The sequence below is a fragment of the Helicoverpa zea genome, chromosome 19, assembly GCF_022581195.2.
Source record: "Helicoverpa zea isolate HzStark_Cry1AcR chromosome 19, ilHelZeax1.1, whole genome shotgun sequence".
Classification (NCBI taxonomy): domain Eukaryota; kingdom Metazoa; phylum Arthropoda; class Insecta; order Lepidoptera; family Noctuidae; genus Helicoverpa; species Helicoverpa zea.
The window spans coordinates 5,907,053-5,925,225 of NC_061470.1; the positions used below are offsets into that span (position 1 = coordinate 5,907,053).

Here is an 18,173-nt window from a genome sequence, read left to right on the forward strand (position 1 = left end):
AACGAGAATCAAACTTATATTTTTGACGTACGTAAGTGCTTGAAAAGGCCTAAATTAAATAGAATGATTTGACTTTGTTATCATGGCTGTTGCATTATTTTGTGAATTAAAGGTCCGTATCATGTAATTAACTTTAATTACTATAAAAGCACTTGACTCACTGACAACCAGTACTTCTTAATGGCTCCAAATATGTTGTTCAATATTTAGACGGTGACTCGACTCTCTTAAAGAGGGAGATTTTGTGTTTATTTACTAATGGTGTTTGTCACTTACACACTCATAGTTATACGTAAAACTGACGATTGAATAATTCTTGTGGTTTCCTTGTTTTTGTTAGAAATTGATTGGAAAGGGTTGAGACAATATTAGGTTAAAGGGCTGCTTAAAAACTTTCATGTAAAGATTCACCTGACCTTAACTACCTAGATTTTTTGATAAAACGAATTATGTATTAGATATCCTCTTATTTTTAGGTTTATATAACCACATCAAAAGTTTATTTCCTGCTGAGTGACCTAATTAATTACACGAGCCTGTTGAACATACATACGTTACTAACTTTCTAACAATACCGCACTTATCAATAAACACATAAGCGTCAGGCAGTCGTCAACATACTCGCGGTAAAATATCGACAAAAACTATCGACCACTACACAACACTAAAATAATATCGTTACAATGACACAACTGCAGTCAGTGTGTCACTCGCTATGCGAACAAGACGAATTTATTGTTCGTTTTCCTTTAAATATTAACTTATTTAACAAATTTATACATATTTAGTTTAATACTATGAATATAACAATAATGTAGGCCAGTGGTGCTGAGAAATATTTAGTAGAAACGAAGTTTTAAAGTGCTATTATGAATTTCAAACTGAAAAGAGGAAAGACATGGTTCAGAGAGGTAAATGTTTTAATATTATTTGATTGTTATTTATAGTTTTAATAGGAGTGGCTACTGTTCAGAATTGTTATTTACTGGGCTAGGTTATGAAGCCTTGGTTTAAAGTAGCATAGGTTGCCGTTTTTAGTCTAAAATTCAAGCTAAGAAGCCTTTATGCTGCTTTCATTACCTGATAAGCAATCATGACAAACTTTGCCACCTGTCACGTACTCCTTCTCGGTTAAATTAAAAGGGGTACTTATTAAGTAGGTATGTATGTCAAAATCCCTCTTGAAAACATATAGACCGACAGTAATAGAAGCTTACACCAGAATTCTCAGTAATAAAGTGATAACAATATACGTTGGTACCTACCCACCTTCCGATGCAATATCTATATACCTATGTTGTAAGTTCAATAGCCATACCAACACCATATAAAGAGGTCAGGAATTGATGGGACCATGATTCATCCTATTATAATGTGTCACTAACAACAAAATATTTCAAATAATTGCGTTATAAGACGTCATTGCTCTGTCGATAAAACTCATGATGGAGGCACAAACCTAATATCGACACCGACACTTTCCTTTTTACGTCAATAGTTTGAAGAATTCGGTTTATAAGCATGTTTTATAAGGATTATCAAATTCCAGAAATGGGCGTCAAAATTAATTATACAATGTATAAGGAAATAATGTAAAAAAGCAAGTTCAATCGCTAATGAGTTTAATTTGGACATTCAGATTTGACAGCTTCGTGTAATGGAACCTTGATACCTATATTTTACAGCACGACTGCTCGTTTAAGTCTGCTGGCTTCTATTCCCAATAATAATCGTAATTTGAAATGCATTAATGATATATTGAGGGACTTCAAAATGAGCTCCAAAATCAATTTTTAGAATTCCATACTCTGTAAAGATGGGACCCTATTACTAAGATAATATTACCCAACATAGTTGGGAAAAGGCTCGGGAGATGATGATGACTGTCCATCCATCTCGTGTGTCATGAACCACTATTGTTTAACAGTAATTTTTTTTTGCATCTTTTAAATACCAAAAAGGTTCTCATTTTTATATGTATAAGGGCATCTAATCACGCTTGTAACAGCTGCTTGTTCAATTCCCACGTAATCAGTTAGTATTTCCGACTCCTGAACTCAACTCGGAAGTACTGATTATTATATAAACGTATATCAGACGCTTTCTGTACTATTCAATAGTAGTAACATTTATTCTGCCTCATTTCATTGAACTTGAAAATCTGGTCATTGCGTATCGAAGGATCGAATAGAGTAACTTTTGAAAAGGAATCCTGAAATCTGACGATCAAAGTTAACACGATATAGGTACTCATATAAATATGGGTAGTAGTAGATGTTTTCTTGATGGTGTTAGAAAACTATAACCTTTATAAATCAAGTTGGTCTGCTGCGGATATCAACAATCTAATCAGAACTTGCTTACACGACATCGAATTTTGACATGAACCCCATAAGAGTAATGACGAATTCCTATCTCTGAACAAATCCACAGATAGATTAATGAAATCCAAAGTCATTAGCCCTAAAGTTTGATATTTAATTGAAAAGTATACAAACTCATGTTTGTGCCCATGTCATGTCGCTAATTAGTCAGATATTAATTCGTCGGCCGGCGATAAAATGCTAAATCGACTGCCGAGCGGACACTGCCATCGCCTATTTTTCCTTATTTGCTTGTAAAATGTAGCCAGTCGTTGATATTAGGTAAAAATTAATAGACGCGGTTAAAATTAACTATGTTGACGCTGGATTATGAGGTGTTAACGGGTAATCTATTTTCAGTCTCAGTTAGAATAATATAAATTATTTATCGTATCCTTAATGATAGAGTTTAATTATGATTATGTATGATTGGTAACTAAATAAGCACAAGTAACCATATTCGAATTTTAAATGCGCATTTTGGATTAAATGTCCTCTTGACTTATATCTACGTAAAACTGGCCACAAAACCTTTTTGAGGTTAATATACCTTGTATAGGTAAAGCAGCTCAAAACTTTATTTTTCTTTACTCTCCCTACAATTATATTATAAAGAGGAAAATATTGTTTTTGTACCCTACGGACTCCCAAACCGAAGTGAACATTCTCTCACTGTTGACAAGCTACACCATCCTCGGGTAACACAGATATACTTCGGGTTCCGAATTTACTAACCGATGAGAAAAATCATCTCACTGTTGACATGCTACACTATCCTCGGGTGACGTAGACATACTTTATCATGATACGAGAGGTAGTCTCCAAGGGTCGCAAGAAAAACAGAAAACAGCTAGTCCTCTAGTAATTTATCATCATAGCCTAAAAACGTCCACCACTGGAGAAAGGCTTGCCCCAAACTCGGAGCTCTCGTAATTCCCCATTTTATAATTGTCAGTCATCTAATGAGGTTTTTCCACAATTCCAGGAGGATATCCCAGAGCAGGGTTCGCTGCGAGTGCGAGGATATGAGCAGCTGAACAACTGGAGCCCCACGTCGGAGAGGTGCCGGCCGGACCTCGACATGGGCTACAAGGCTTCTTCCGATAGCCCCCCTTTTGTCAGGATTAACAAAAGATTGGGTAAGTGGTTCCGCTGCTGTTACATTCAGTTTTATATAGAACAGATTCATTTACGTCGACCCTATTGAAGAATTGATTGGTTCTTTAGATGCAATAGGAGAAGTAGATGATGATTAGGTTGAAGATCTTAGAAAATATCAAAATCGAGAGGTTTTCAAGCCTGTAACATGTATCAGGATAGCTCCAACTAAAGTAGCTTAGAATGCCATAACTACTACAATATTTAAACAACAACATGCAAATGGTAACAAGAAACTACACATTGAAATGTCTTCTCAAACATCTGTACTAAATCAGACCCCTTAAAATTCCAGGTGGCTCAACGGAGAACCTTCTCATAAATCCCAGAAGACCGAACCATCTCCAGCTGCCAGCGTCCTCGTCCGGGGACAGTCTGGACGTGGAGATCAGGGAACGGGAACCAGCTTATGTCAGGAATAGGAAGTCCAGGTCGATGGTGGCTCCCAAGAATCGGATGCAGTCGCCCATACCACCGACTAGGTTTACTATGCAGCAACCTTCTGAGGTTAGTTTTTTAAAGTCTAAGTACTCTATTTCATACATTCAAACACGTAGTGCCTAATGTGCTTATGAATGCAGTCCACGCTATCGTACTAAACCCACTAATATTATAAGATAAAGTTTGTAAAGAATTGATTTTGATAAAATCTTGGCAGTAACATAGCTAATCTAGAATTCAGACTACCTTATAGACAATTTACTATCCGATTGCGGTAAACAGTTCCTCAGGAAGTTGGTGAAACCACAGAAGCTAGTTTAACTCAAAGGTTTAATTATAACAAAAAAAATCGTTGAGTAGTTTTATGACCTACCTCCAGTCTTAATTTGTAAATGCAGAAGGAGTAGTAATATAACACATTTCTATTTTACAGGTGATTCTAGAGAGTCCAATCAAACGCACAAAGTTCCTGGAGGGCACGAAGAAGACTAAAAAGAACTGGATAGACTGCTACATGGTCCTCACACCTACTGCTCTAGTCTTTTACAAGGACCAAAGGACCTATTATGCTCCTGTAAGTATCAACCTTACCTTACCTACCTTCAAAATCAGATACAAATCTATTTCCAAAAAGATTCGGTCTTAGACACAACAAAACTGCGGATTTCGGAAATAAACAGACTAAATCATTTGGGAATTCCATTCCAAGGGTTCACATTTTTGTTTCAATTTTATAACCATATTCAGCATTTGGGTTGCATAAAATGTCACAGCCTTTTTATCGTCCCACTGCTGGGCACATGCCTCCTCTCACACGGAGAAGGCTTGAGAGTTAATCACCACGCTTGCTCAATGCGGGATGGTGATTTCAAACTTGTTTCCTCGAGATGTTTTCCTGCCATCGGTGTCTAAGATATACTTAGAGACTACTTTTAGTACTTGTACTCTTTTTTATTATTATTATTTGGCTTAGTTTTTACGACCGGCCGCCTGCCTGACGTCAACCCTCCTTGAGAATGCTATCGTTGGTAGTTTTTCCTCCACCTAAGAACACACAAAATAAAAAGTAATTTACAAAATCACGACTATAACGTGTGTTCTGTTTACAGAAGGTGTCCCGTCCGCCGGGCACGCCGCCGAGCCCGTCGGCGACGCTGGCGGAGCTGGTGCTGCCGCTGCGGAACGCGCACGCCACGCAGTGCATACAGAAACATACTAAACGGTAACTTTACTAACATAAGATTTGGACATATTGTCCCATCAAATCACTCTTTCACTCTAAGGTTCACTGTAAGAGAACCCAACACTGGGTTAAGCTCGCTGTTGTGCATAACTCCTCTGTTTTCAGTCTGTCAAAATGTATTTATGTGTACAATAAAGAATAATAAGATATTGCTAAAGTTACTAGGTTAGAACTACGTACCTCGAATTGTTTAAGTTTTACGTACCTCTATGACATTCTCAGTGGTTACTATTTCACGCAAAAAAGACTGAAAAAGACTGCAGAAAGTAGATCAATAGGACGTGGGTAAAACGGGGGTTGGAGACTAGTTTCCATATTCAATGAAACAATTTTTGGACTAATCAACTAAAACTGAACAATAAAATGTTTATGTTGTAGGTACACGAGATCACTCCTGTTGATAGTGGGCTACGACCAGTACCTCATTCAGGATGAAACTGAGGAGGGAGCCAGGAAGTGGCTCGGACACATCCGCGGCGTTATATATAATTTGGTAAGTGTCTTAAATGTTACTTATACAAGTTCTATTCTTCAAAGTAACAGACACATAGTTCCTACATTGATTTTAGCTGCAAGAAGGACATTTTCATCATCTCATTCTTACTGATACTGTACGAAATTGGACAAGTAAATACGAAAATAACTACCTAGATGTAACCGGAGGTCCAAAACTAAGTCTAAAGCAAATAAATGGTATAATTTGATACACTTACAATCTAGAGTGAGCCTGGAGGACGCAGGACTTTTTATCCGGGTACACTAAATAATTCTCTCGGGACGCTGGTAAACGCAGGGACTAGCTAGTATCTAATCCATTACTTTATAGGCCAAATAGACATCGCCATTCAGCAATTCGATTTTTATAAAGCATCATGATATTCTCCCCGCAGTATCAATGCAACCTGCCCGGAGATTCCCCGCCCCCGGCGTTTTCACAAAGCAGCAACACTGACCAGGAGAGCTTGGGCAGAACACCTCCAGCCACCCGACACGCTAACAGGAACAAACAGAAAGGTAAACATTACTATATAAAACATGGGAATAAAAATACGAGGTCTTCTCAAAATGCTTCTCAGATGAGAAACATCGAAAAAACGAACAGTCACACAAAAGTACCTACCCTTATTTTGTATTCCGTAAATGGACCAAAAGACATTTAAATGCCTTTTCAGAGAATCATGCCATGTGGCATCGTTTCTAGACAATTTTATTTGGCTTTTACTGTTAAGCTACAAAGATTTACGTCTATGACTAGGGGTCAAATTGAAATTTTGACAAATTCATTTTTAAACACAATTTTAATTATACAAAGTTATATACGTATATGATGATGCATTAAAAGCATAATATCTATTATTTTGCACTGGTTTACATCAGATTATTATTAATAGAAATTAAACCTGAAATTTCCTTCCCTTTTATGGTGGCTGATAACATCACGAGAAGAAAATAACTGTATTTATTTAAATAACTCATTGCGGATAAAAGGACCACAAAATAAACTACATAATGTATTATTTTATGCTTACCCCTACCTATAATATACAACTAGTGAAGTAGTTAATCCATAATCATCGCTAAAACCTGATTTAGACTAACCACTGGAGATCCAATTAAGCATGTGGACATAATGTTAAATTAGAAATCCAGAGCAGAATCAGAATCTTAGTCATCAGTTTTCAAATTGCATCCAATAAGGTACCTACAAACAGATGGTTAATATTTAGTTATTTTAAATATTACGACAAAATAAAAGAAAAAGCTTCTGTACTAATAAAATCAACGTAGTTCATTTATTTTCTGCTAAAATATTACAATCGCCTTTTACCTACTGTGGTCAATTCTGGGAAACATAATATTAAATTATGTGAATATGATAATTAATAGGACGTACCGTGTTAACAAAAATGTATACAGGACCCATTACTGTAAACGTTATTGTATCTAGAACAAATATGATATCGTAAAAAAGACCAACGAAAGTCGTTGAAGTCGGGAGTGTGCCAAAAAGTCATGATGCAGACATTGAACTTTTCTACGTCACAAAACCAAACCCAAGAACAATAAACTATTAAACATTGATTATGGAAACCAACCACACATTTATGGTGAATTATTTAGTTTTCCCACTTCTAGGAGAATGACGAATCGTTTCCCTGTAAATCGCGGCTCGTGGCTGCTGCAACAATTTTCCTCATTTACTGTATAGCAAGCATTCAGTTTGGAACCCTCCTTGACAATACCTATAATAACACTGGTCAACAGCATTTTTGGTGCAAAGGTGAAATATATTATTTCTTATAGATTATTTGATACGTAATCGAAGTCCAGAACATAAAGTTGCACTAGCACGTAGGGATTTAGAGATATTACCCTCCTAAAGTACCAAAAACGCGTTTTTTAACGATATTTGACGATTTTTTTGAAGGACAGCAAAATTGTTTTTTAGTTTCTATCTATAGCATTATATAGTACTACTCTTCCCGATTGAAATTCATTTTTATTTCGAACGCTAAGAGTTTAAATTTTCATGAAATATGTATACAGCTACGATAGTTCGATCTTCCCTACATTTTATTTGGCCTGTTAGTATGAAAAAACTCCACTTTAGTTATAAAATGGTATATATTAGGAAATAAAACTCGCAAAAATATAAATTAAAATGGGGTTAATGCGGGGAAAGTAGTACTGTATGATGCTTTAGTTAGAAATTCCTATATAATTCTTCTGTCCCCAAAAAATTACATCAAATTTCATAAAAAAACGCGTTTTTGGTATTTTAGGAGGGGTATATCTCTAAATCCCTACGTGCTAGTGCAACTTTATGTTCTGGACTTTGATTACGTGTCAAATATTCTACAAGAAATTGTATATTTCACCTTTGCACCAAAAAAAAATATTTTAATTTGTTGACCAGTGTAATTAATATAAAATAAAATATATACAAACTCTTTTCATGACAAACGGAAAAGTTTGCAACATTCAGTTGTGTTGTGGTGTTCATAGACAATACTTGCCTGTTCTAAAATATTTCATATTTAGAACGTGGTGTTCTAAATATTGAATTTTGTTAATCTGTGGATTAGTTTTTTTGTGTTAACGAAGTGGATTATTTTATTTTGAAGCAAAGTTTTAAATAATTTTGTGTTTATAAATAGTATTTTGACGTGTTTTGTGTAGAATGACTATATTATGTGGGTGTTTGAGCAACGGTTATAGCCAGATGAGTTTGTGTAAGCATTTGTTTTATTTATTTTTGAGAACTACATGAAAAACTTCAATTCTTAGTAGGCATACCTGCCTATCTACCTAGTATGTAAATATATACCAAAAGTGATAGAAGTTTTTAAGCTCGTGTTTGAGCATTGAGGCCAGGTTGCGTGGGTTTAGGCTTGTTTAGGCACCAATTTACATACATTTTAGTGCAATTTTGTCTTCTTTTTGTACATTATATCACTTACCTACGCGCCCGATAAATATAGATCCTAAATAAGTTAAAAACTACATATTAGACGAAAATAAATAAATAATTTTGAAGTCGTTCATCTTACAGAACTCCAAAAAATCTACACTACCAGTAAAACCATACTTTTTCTCGCGAAGGCCTCTAGTGCAAATGACAGAGCCTAGATAAAATAGCACAATAAAACAAATGATGTCATTGCACCGTGAAAACCAACATGAGCTTAATTAAAACTAGTAAACAACTGTATCTGTTGACATACGTAAACCGTTGCAATTGTCCCTTTATCGAAAATAAAAACGGCCATGACGAAATAATAAAAATAGTCTTTATTGCAGAAAAAATATATGTATTGCTTCAGTTGTGAGTAAAACTCTTTTGATTCGGTCCTCAACGATTTTAAAAGCTTTTGGATTATTGGTGCTAGTGTGTGTGTTCAATTTCTACTGAAAGTGTTCTTACAATAAGAAGTAAGTTTTGAACTTTATAAAGGTATCGATAATGTGTGTTGTTAGGTTCTTTGATTAATTATGTATCTAAATTAATCTTTTGATAAAATAAATATGGGGTGCTACCGAAAAAAATAGATCAGAGTCAATAAATAAATCTTGAGAGATGTATCCCTCATACCGGAGCATTTTCGTGTCTTTTCCTTTGACCTTGAGTGTCTCTTTAGTTGTGTCCCATCATCATCATAACAACCAATTGCTGTTCTCTGTTGAACGTAGGCTTCCCCTAGTTTATACGGGGCAAAAATTGTCTATTGACACTTTATTTGTTACACCATCCCTGTTGTTACCATGCACATTCAATTGTTTCGTAATCGTTGTAATCTATTGGATTTTGATTTTGCCTACATAATTTATAGTTTCTATCTACTTTTTGAGCTAACAATTTCCTGTTGAACTTTGAATTGTTAATATATTGATCCGGTTAAAATTTGCCAATCGAAGTTCGCGTTTTCGATAACTACTAAGATCTTTAAATTCTTACCGTGGATACTGATAAGATTCGACATCATAATCTTGCAGTAAATATGAGTCATAATAATATGCAAATATACATAGACTAGTTTACCATTCAAATATTTTGCCCAGTAAGATAAATCAGTCAGAGTTCAAACCAAAGTGTTCTAACTCATGATGTCATGCTTATTTCTAAGTAGTAAACGAAAATTCTAAATATAGTTCAAAACACTCACGCTGAAATTACCAAGAAGATTCTATTATTTGTGCTGGATTAAATACTATTAATAGAATCCCACATTTATGTAAAGTCATCTTAGACGTTGTACCTATTGCATTGCAACTTTTGATCAAGTTTCTGCCTTTACGAAATAATTCGGTTTTAGATTATGAATGTGGAATTGAACCCATATTTGTTTAAGTATTAAGTAATGCTAATGGGGATTTATGATTGATAGGAGTCGTGTTGTGGCTAGTCGTTTCATAATTAGGAGATAAAGCCTTAATCAACGTCCACCACGATGCACTAGACGCACATGTATTTGAGTGATTATCAAAATTATATTTAGGGTAACCTACATGATTTATTGATTCCAATGTCCCACATTATCATGGAACTTATAATCAACAAACATCCGCAATTTCTCACTGACTTCGCCACTATCAGATAATACTTCACATTGATAAGTACAATCACTAATTGCGCCAATCGCTTAGTCTTCAACAATCTATAATGAGGCATTGTCATCTTCAATGCTAGGTTATAATAAATATACTATTGTGTCAATAGACCGAATAAAATCTCCCTTCCTTTGGACATTGTCCCAAAGTCATTCAAGTGCTCAAAAGTGTCAGTGCTCAGTAAGAATGTGTGAAAGAACTACAAAATCTTCAAGTGTTAAACGTTTTTAATGTTATCAGTGAAATGGAACATAAAATAATAGTCGCAGTGCTTAAAAAAGTTAAAGGAACAATGCCTAACGATAATGCGAAGTCTAAGAAAAGCCCAACGGAGAAAACTAATAAGTTTAAGGAAATGTTCGGATCGCATCATGACTTGAGGATATTTGGATCACAGAACAAACGTAATGTATTCGTTTAAGCCTACAGCAAATACTTTTAGGGACCTATCAAAATCTGCACGATATAGTAGGAAAATTATTTAATAAGTAACGCAAAAAATTCATGCTATTTTTGATTGTTATTAACACTGTATAATGTTTAGAATTAGTAGGTGCCTTTTGTAGGTACTACTACTCGTATTGTCTGATTACAATGCCTTTATCTCTTAGCTGAAGTTTTGCGTTCTCTAAAAAGGGCCATCACCCAATTCCTGATGTTTTGTTGACTGCTGGATACTAGCATTTTTCAACTAATCTCTGGCCGTGTGTAATATGTTTATCATTTATCAATATTAAGAGGGGTCTAATCTCCAGGGCCAGAAAGTCGTATTTTTTTGCTTTCAATAGCTTTCTACAAAGTTGTAAGACAAAACTAAAACTAATTGCCCAAGATTATGTTTCGAAAGATTATTAGGAATCTAGAATTAAACTTTCTTATGCTGTATTTAAAGTAATAATATAAAGCGACATCAACAGTTGAAAATACTGAAGCGTAAAACATGACTCATCGGGGGAAATAACTTTTATCAAACAGATGTAGATAGTAAGATAATCATGAACACCCATAATTAAATCTTAGATCTGTTGATTATTCAAGGACATGGTATGAAGGATATTACAAAGTAAAAAAGACGTATAGAATAGTATAGACGTAAAAACGGTTTAATCGACAGTGAATTAACTATGTGTAGATATGATCTTATCGTGTCCACACACGCTCGATAACACGCTCCTATCAATTTATCTGTAGCTGCCATGACGAATTTTACTGTTTCTTCAATTGATACCACAGTATACACCTGGTATTTTACCTCCAAAAAGATTCGTCTAATACATTAAACTGTTTCAAAATTACGTAAAAATTTTGCGTCGTTGGTGATTTTAGATTGAACATCAAAATTTTTGTTACCAGTTGCTATTTCAATTTTATTTTCAATGGTGTGAATTCAGGATACAGGTGCAAAAGGTAAATAGTTGGAATCAAAATTAATACTTTCGAATGTTTCGATATCAATTGTGTTTGTCTCAGTTGCCTGTTCCTAACTTGTATCGTCCGTTGTCATTTTATTAACTTCTGATTCAAAATTCATGTTTTTGGTTACTGAAGTATGTCGTCTGTCGTTGATATGATGACGATTATGTAAATTTTTATTTATTTGATATCGAGTTATATCATGGTTCTTTTACACTAGCTGTTATTTCGGAGCTTCTCATGTTGTAGCTCTGATACGTTGTTTATGTACAGACTATTGTAAAAGAATTCCTGCTTCTTTAACACCTTAAAATACCTTAACTATTATACCTACGTATGAATTTTAAACACTTCTCATGTGAGTCGTTAAGTAGGTAGGTATATTACTATAAACTTATTTTTAACTCAATCTCTGTGTTATAACCTAAATGCGTAAATATTAATCCATACTACATTAATTTCGCCTACCTGGTTATGGCTTTCAACCCAAACTCTTTTGCTGTGGTATGGGGTACCTATAAGTATGTCCTCTCCATTTATTAAGGCATTGGTGCTTAATATGAGCCAAGGAAAGTTATTACAAAATCGTCTATATAAAATTATCTATCTTTTGCCTATTTTTGGTACCAATGCTTTAACTTATCAAGCAGCCAGATTAAATTATATGGCAGCATAACCCTCCTGCTTGTGTGAAATCTAGTTTTATGCTACGAATAAATAACTCTATGAAAATATTGTTTATTCACTATTTACCAACTATTCACTGACGTACCAGATTTGACGCAAATGCATTGTGTGGTATTCTTTTGTAAATTACGACAATCATATTTATTTGTATGTTTTATTTATAGTTTTGCTATCGATTGTTGTAATTTAAACAGTCATCGTTTCGTTTACATGTTTGTCATTGGTTTGATCATTTAAAAGAATACCACCCAAGTTTACTTTTCTATCTCCTGCTGTCCATTTCAACTTCTTGCTGTAATGACTAACAATACAATACTATCTCCGATGTTCTGCATTCCAGCTGGGGGCAGCAGCAATGAAGATCTGAGCGACTCACCAGACTCTATTCAGAAATCACATGTGAGGAGTAGGTTAAGAAAATTCTTCGCAAAAAGGCCAGCCATGGAGCAACTTGTCAAGAAGGGGATTTACAAAGGTTCGGAATTTGATCTTTGATGGTGTGTGTGGCACAGTAGAATAGTTTGCAGTAGATTTAGTTTGGTGTGAACAACCTAACAGTTTTTGGAGTGAAATAATTTTTAATATTTTAGAGATTAATCCATCCTGAAGTGTGATATATTTTTTTGGAGATTTCGGAAAGTGTGTCACGGAGATTGAATTGGAGTGTTTTATAAGTTTGTATAATAATAATGTTTGGGTTTAGTTCCAGTAGAAAATTTTGCTTGCACAGTTTTTCTGCTTTTTAGATATCTATAGATATAATCATTGTGCCTAAATTGTAATCTAAGGTAAGTGCTTGTTTTTTTATTATTAATATGTATATATTGTTTGTAAATCTGTTTTATGTAACAATTAGTTGTATAAAATTAATTGGTGTTTTATTTATTTTACCTGTATTCGCATTATCATCGGAAATGTCACCGAAAAGGTGAAGAATAACGTATTCTGCACATAAGTAACTATTTTATGAAACCGCGTTAATAACCCCAGAGCGTATGATGTTTGTCTACTGTGTTCCAGTTTTTATTAAGGATTTAATATAGGCATGAAATTGAGCAGTTTTCACCCAGCAGCTCCCGCTCCTCAGAAAATCCACCGTAAGATCAATTCATATTTACCCAGCAAGGGTGAAAAAGTATCCATTAGGTCTTTAACCACCTTGTAGATATAATAGGCGTTCTTTGGTAGATTGGCAAAAAAGGCAAAATTTTATGAACCCCAAATGATATACCTACCGTTTTTAATTTCCTACCTACCGTGCACATTTTATTTTGTAGGATCCCTGTATCAGAAGTACAATGCTTTTATGCTTATGTTTGCGATGCAACTAAACACCGCCCACTGGCTAAACTAGGTTCTTAAACTGAGCCGTTAGATGGTGCCACGGTCTTGTAGGACCCAATAGAAATTTTTGGCTATATGATTTTTGTGGTCAAATTGAGCTTTAAAAGAACGTCCTTCTATAAGTTGCCGAAAAAGATATTTACTTTTAGGTATTACAACCTTATTAGGTGATCGTTCACTTCGTGTCATCGGTAGATCTACCTAACAAGAACATGTATATTTTACTAATGATCAAGGCAAAAACACCCTCATAACATACTCAACTCTGTAAATCAGAACCGGCGTTTTATAATAAAATACGATTTTTTTCTACAGACGAGCCAGTATTCGGGCGGAACCTGGAGGAGGTATGTCCCACCACCAGCCCAAGAGTGCCAGAGTTTGTGGTGGCATGCGTCAACGAAATAGAAAGAAGTCTAGAGAATATGTGCACAGACGGCCTGTACCGAGCCAGCGGGAATCTTAGCCAAGTCCAGAAAATTCGATTAGAGGTAAGTGTCTTGATATTAAATGGCCCCTTTCCTAATTACTTTAAAGTCAGAGTTTTTTTTTAGAACAAAGAAAATATGTTTGTCAGCATTTTTCATTAAAAAGTACGGAATTCTTGCATATTTCAGAACTACATATGCACCTTAATTTCAATTTCAGCATTGGTGTTTCTTAGGTCCCATTTACTTACTTTTCCAGCGGTGCTAAGTTGCACACGGTTAGAACCAACAACACCTTCTTTTTAACTAGCCCATACTGTCCCACTGTTAGGCAAAGCTAATCCTATCTTGCCTCCACACCTCCAGATCCTTCAAAAGAGCCCACCAGTAATAATTACCATTTTATTGATATCTGAATACTTAACAATTTCTCATTCAGGTGGACCAAAACAAGATGTCAGTAATAAAAAACAACACAGATATCCACGTGCTGACGGGATCGCTGAAGCTGTTCTTCAGAGAGCTGAAGGAGCCGCTCATACCTTGCTCCATGTTCGACCGGGTGCTCGCTGCTTGCTGTAAGTACCTAAAGTACCTATAGCTTTCATGGTTAGGAGACTGGACGTGGCTCGGTCTTACCGTCCCTTGGAAACCTGAGTCCTACTTTGTCTCACTTAGATAAAGGGTAGTCTATACATTATTCTGTTTTGGTTGCATCAGAATAGTTCGGTAGTTTTTGCATACAATAGCAAAACACTAAAACACCACTTTATTTTAGTTTCCACTCAAACTTTCTTCTATCTCTGTCACCGTAATCACTATGATTAATTCAAATTGTAGTTTTTAAATATTTAAGCATTCTTAAGGACGTTTAGGGTTACTGAAGATTAATCCATTTTTAATTAAATTTTGTAGCTTAATGAGAAAGCAATTTAAATCTGTACTCAATATAAATAATCCTCATATCAATAACGAAGTTATTTACAGTAAAACTTGAATAAATCATATCCTAGGTATTGGAATTTCGAATCGTACATGTTTCCGCTTCAATGTTCCTCTCAGAGCCACTTCAATATTTAATATTGCAACCGACAAGGGTTGAAGGGAACGACTTATCCGGTCAAAGCGAGTATCCGGAAATTGAAACTGGTACTGAGCCGAAGCAATTAGTAGCCTTGCTTTTACGAATATCAAAATGTTAGTTAAAATCAATCAACCGTTATTAAATACTTTGATTACCTAAGCCCTTGAGGGAAGAATATAGGCTTGATGTAGATGTTCATTTATTTTATACTAAGTGATCTCCGGTTCCATTTACTGAAAAATACTTATGACGGCCAGAGAAAAAGTAGCCTTCCTCGATAAATAGGTTTTCTAATATTAAAAGACTTTTTCATATATCTACCAAACTATTAGATACTGAAATAAGCTCGTTCAAACGAACAAACTCTACAGCTTATGGAATTTATTCAGCTTATAGTATATATTTAATGGTTCATGTTTGATTACAGCAATAAAACCTAAAGAAGCAAGAATCAAGGAGTTCCAAGAGATCGTAAAGGCTTTACCGCAGTGCAACAGAGACACGCTCAAGTTCCTATTAGAGCATCTGCTTAAGTAAGTTCAAGCATTAACTAAAACATAACCACTTCAACTGATAAGTAAACAATAAACAGATGTAAATGTTGATAATTCCATGCAGATGAGAATCAGTATTTTATAATATGCCACTTTATTACAAACACTGTTTTATGAACTACAATTGTATAAGACAACAACAAACACATATAGATTCAAAAGATTCAAGATAAATAATATAGGTAGATTAAAACAAGTAAATTCCTAAATTGTATATTACTATTTACAGAGTGACAGAACACAAAGAGCAAAACAGAATGCACACGGCAAACCTAGCGATAGTGTTCGGTCCCACTCTCCTGTGGGCACCACCCGAACAAGCACACAACATCGCCGTCGACTGCATCCAACAGAACAACGTCGTCGATATCCTCCTCACAGACTTCAAAGAAATATTCATAGAAAATGGAAGCAAAGGCAAGAAAAAAGCGTGACTCTAAACCGTAGCTACGGGTAGTATTATGAACCCCAGTATTGGATTGTTTCAAGATGCCAAAATATTCAATAGCGTCCAAACCACAAGTCATGGTGAGTACAAAAGTGCTAACAAGCTAGTATCTACATTTCTTCAGTGAAAGTAAATACTTAGTTACATTGCAAACTAATTTATTTTAACGAGAAAATATTCGATCGCTTTTGTATGTCACTGGACTTGTTGATGGGCTTTAGTCAAGTAGAGATGACAATACAAAAACTAAATTACTCTAATAAATGGGAGTTTATCAATCATTCCAAAGGGTTGAATTTTGTGAATAGAAGTGCTCTAGATGGTAACGTGTACGAAAAGTGTGCTATACTACGTAATGTAGAAACATTCTATTTTGTATATATAGATGATGTGCTGGTGTGATTACGGATACTAGAAGCCTAGAGATAATCGGAATGATCTCTGTTGCTTACAAAACTTATTTAATTTAACGTGAATTGTAAGTCTGACTACTAGTTGATCGATCTATTTATAAAGCTGATAAAATTTGAATATGTTTTCATAGTTTGTGTATAATTTCTTTCCATATTAATTGGTATTTTAATCCAAATGCAGGAATCATTTTTAAAATTGGTGGTCAGACTAAATCTTATTTACATTTAATAATAAATTAAAATTAACCAAAATTCAATACTGAATGAGAGTTGTGATTGTGAAGCAATATAGTACGGAAAGACTGTCCGAGGCTAGAGATAAATAATATATTCATATATTAATTATGTATAGAGTAAATTCTTCTATTTGTATATATTTGTGGCGCATCGCACGGAAATGCTGGATCACTTAAGATCTGGTCTCCAAATTTTTCTATTTTCGAATTCTAGCTCTGACATTTTTGTATTCTATTCTAGTATTTCTGGTAGATCTAAGATATTAAGATGGAAAGCTAAATGTTGGAATAGAAGCTATCGTTACAGTAGATGATAGAGAAACGATTATGTGTGATGTAGAAATTGTAGGTTTAAATTTTTATCAACAGCATTATCTTGGGGCCAATTTTGTATATATTACGAGTCCTAAGGTGAATGGAGTGACGGTGACAATTTACACTAACCAATTATTGATTAATAATTTCTCATCAATTTACAAGTTTTTCTGTAAAAACAACTGATTATTTTCTGTTACATTTTTTTTAATAAAATCTGCTGATTTTGCTTTATCTAGTTCAAAATTGTCGTCGCTCACTCTATTACTCCGAACATTATAGCGGCTTAAAGCCATTTTATAATTTGTGCCTTAAGCTATGTAAATATTCATCATAGATGATTTTCTTTATAATGTGATAATCATTACGTTGTTGTATCTTAGTTTAATTTCGTTGTATTAACTTTTTAAGTGTAAACAATGCTTGCAAACGTGACAGTCTAGTCCTATACAGTTTATTTGGACTTATTCAGTAAAAGCTTTGCTTTCGTCTACATACCTGTTCTTATGTTTAAAGTCATCCATTTGTGTATTAATATCAATGTTGATCGATTCAATAGTTTTGTCTATATTTGTAAAAGATTTGATGTTTATAAACGAATTTGTTTTTCTTCGCACTGTAAATATGATCGTTGTATGTTCAGATACAATTCTTTTATTAATTATTATACTATTATTTTAATCAAAATTCAGCTTGCATATTTATGTAAATTAATTAGAATTGATTACACAGACAAAAGCTAGAATAAATACTCAAGGTAGAACACCAATATTAAAGTAAATTTTCTAATAAGCTAGTAACCAAAGGTTTTGTATTCGGCGGATAGAGTAAAAGAAAATAATTATATTGTTGTGTAGTTATTACTTATGTATGTTACGCCAATAATGCTTGGACATAGTTAATGAAGTTACATGAAATAAAATCAGATTATTTTAAA

General features: G+C 34.4%; 1 protein-coding gene across 4 annotated transcripts in view; it reads left to right on the forward strand.

Annotated features, from left to right (window-relative positions):
- Nucleotides 1-18,173, forward strand: part of LOC124639818 (rho GTPase-activating protein 15-like) — a 124,763-nt gene extending 106,590 nt beyond the window's left edge. For 3 of the 4 annotated variants that reach the window (XM_047177300.1, XM_047177303.1, XM_047177301.1), the window contains exons 3-13: nt 3,349-3,502; nt 3,817-4,028; nt 4,396-4,536; nt 5,072-5,184; nt 5,584-5,698; nt 6,096-6,219; nt 12,755-12,889; nt 14,074-14,249; nt 14,626-14,764; nt 15,698-15,803; nt 16,054-18,173. In XM_047177300.1, coding sequence (XP_047033256.1) covers nt 3,349-3,502; nt 3,817-4,028; nt 4,396-4,536; nt 5,072-5,184; nt 5,584-5,698; nt 6,096-6,219; nt 12,755-12,889; nt 14,074-14,249; nt 14,626-14,764; nt 15,698-15,803; nt 16,054-16,258 — 1,620 coding nt within the window. In that variant the 3' untranslated portion in view covers nt 16,259-18,173. The remainder of the gene's footprint in view (nt 1-3,348; nt 3,503-3,816; nt 4,029-4,395; nt 4,537-5,071; nt 5,185-5,583; nt 5,699-6,095; nt 6,220-12,754; nt 12,890-14,073; nt 14,250-14,625; nt 14,765-15,697; nt 15,804-16,053) is intronic. The other variant, XM_047177302.1, reaches the window with a different exon arrangement.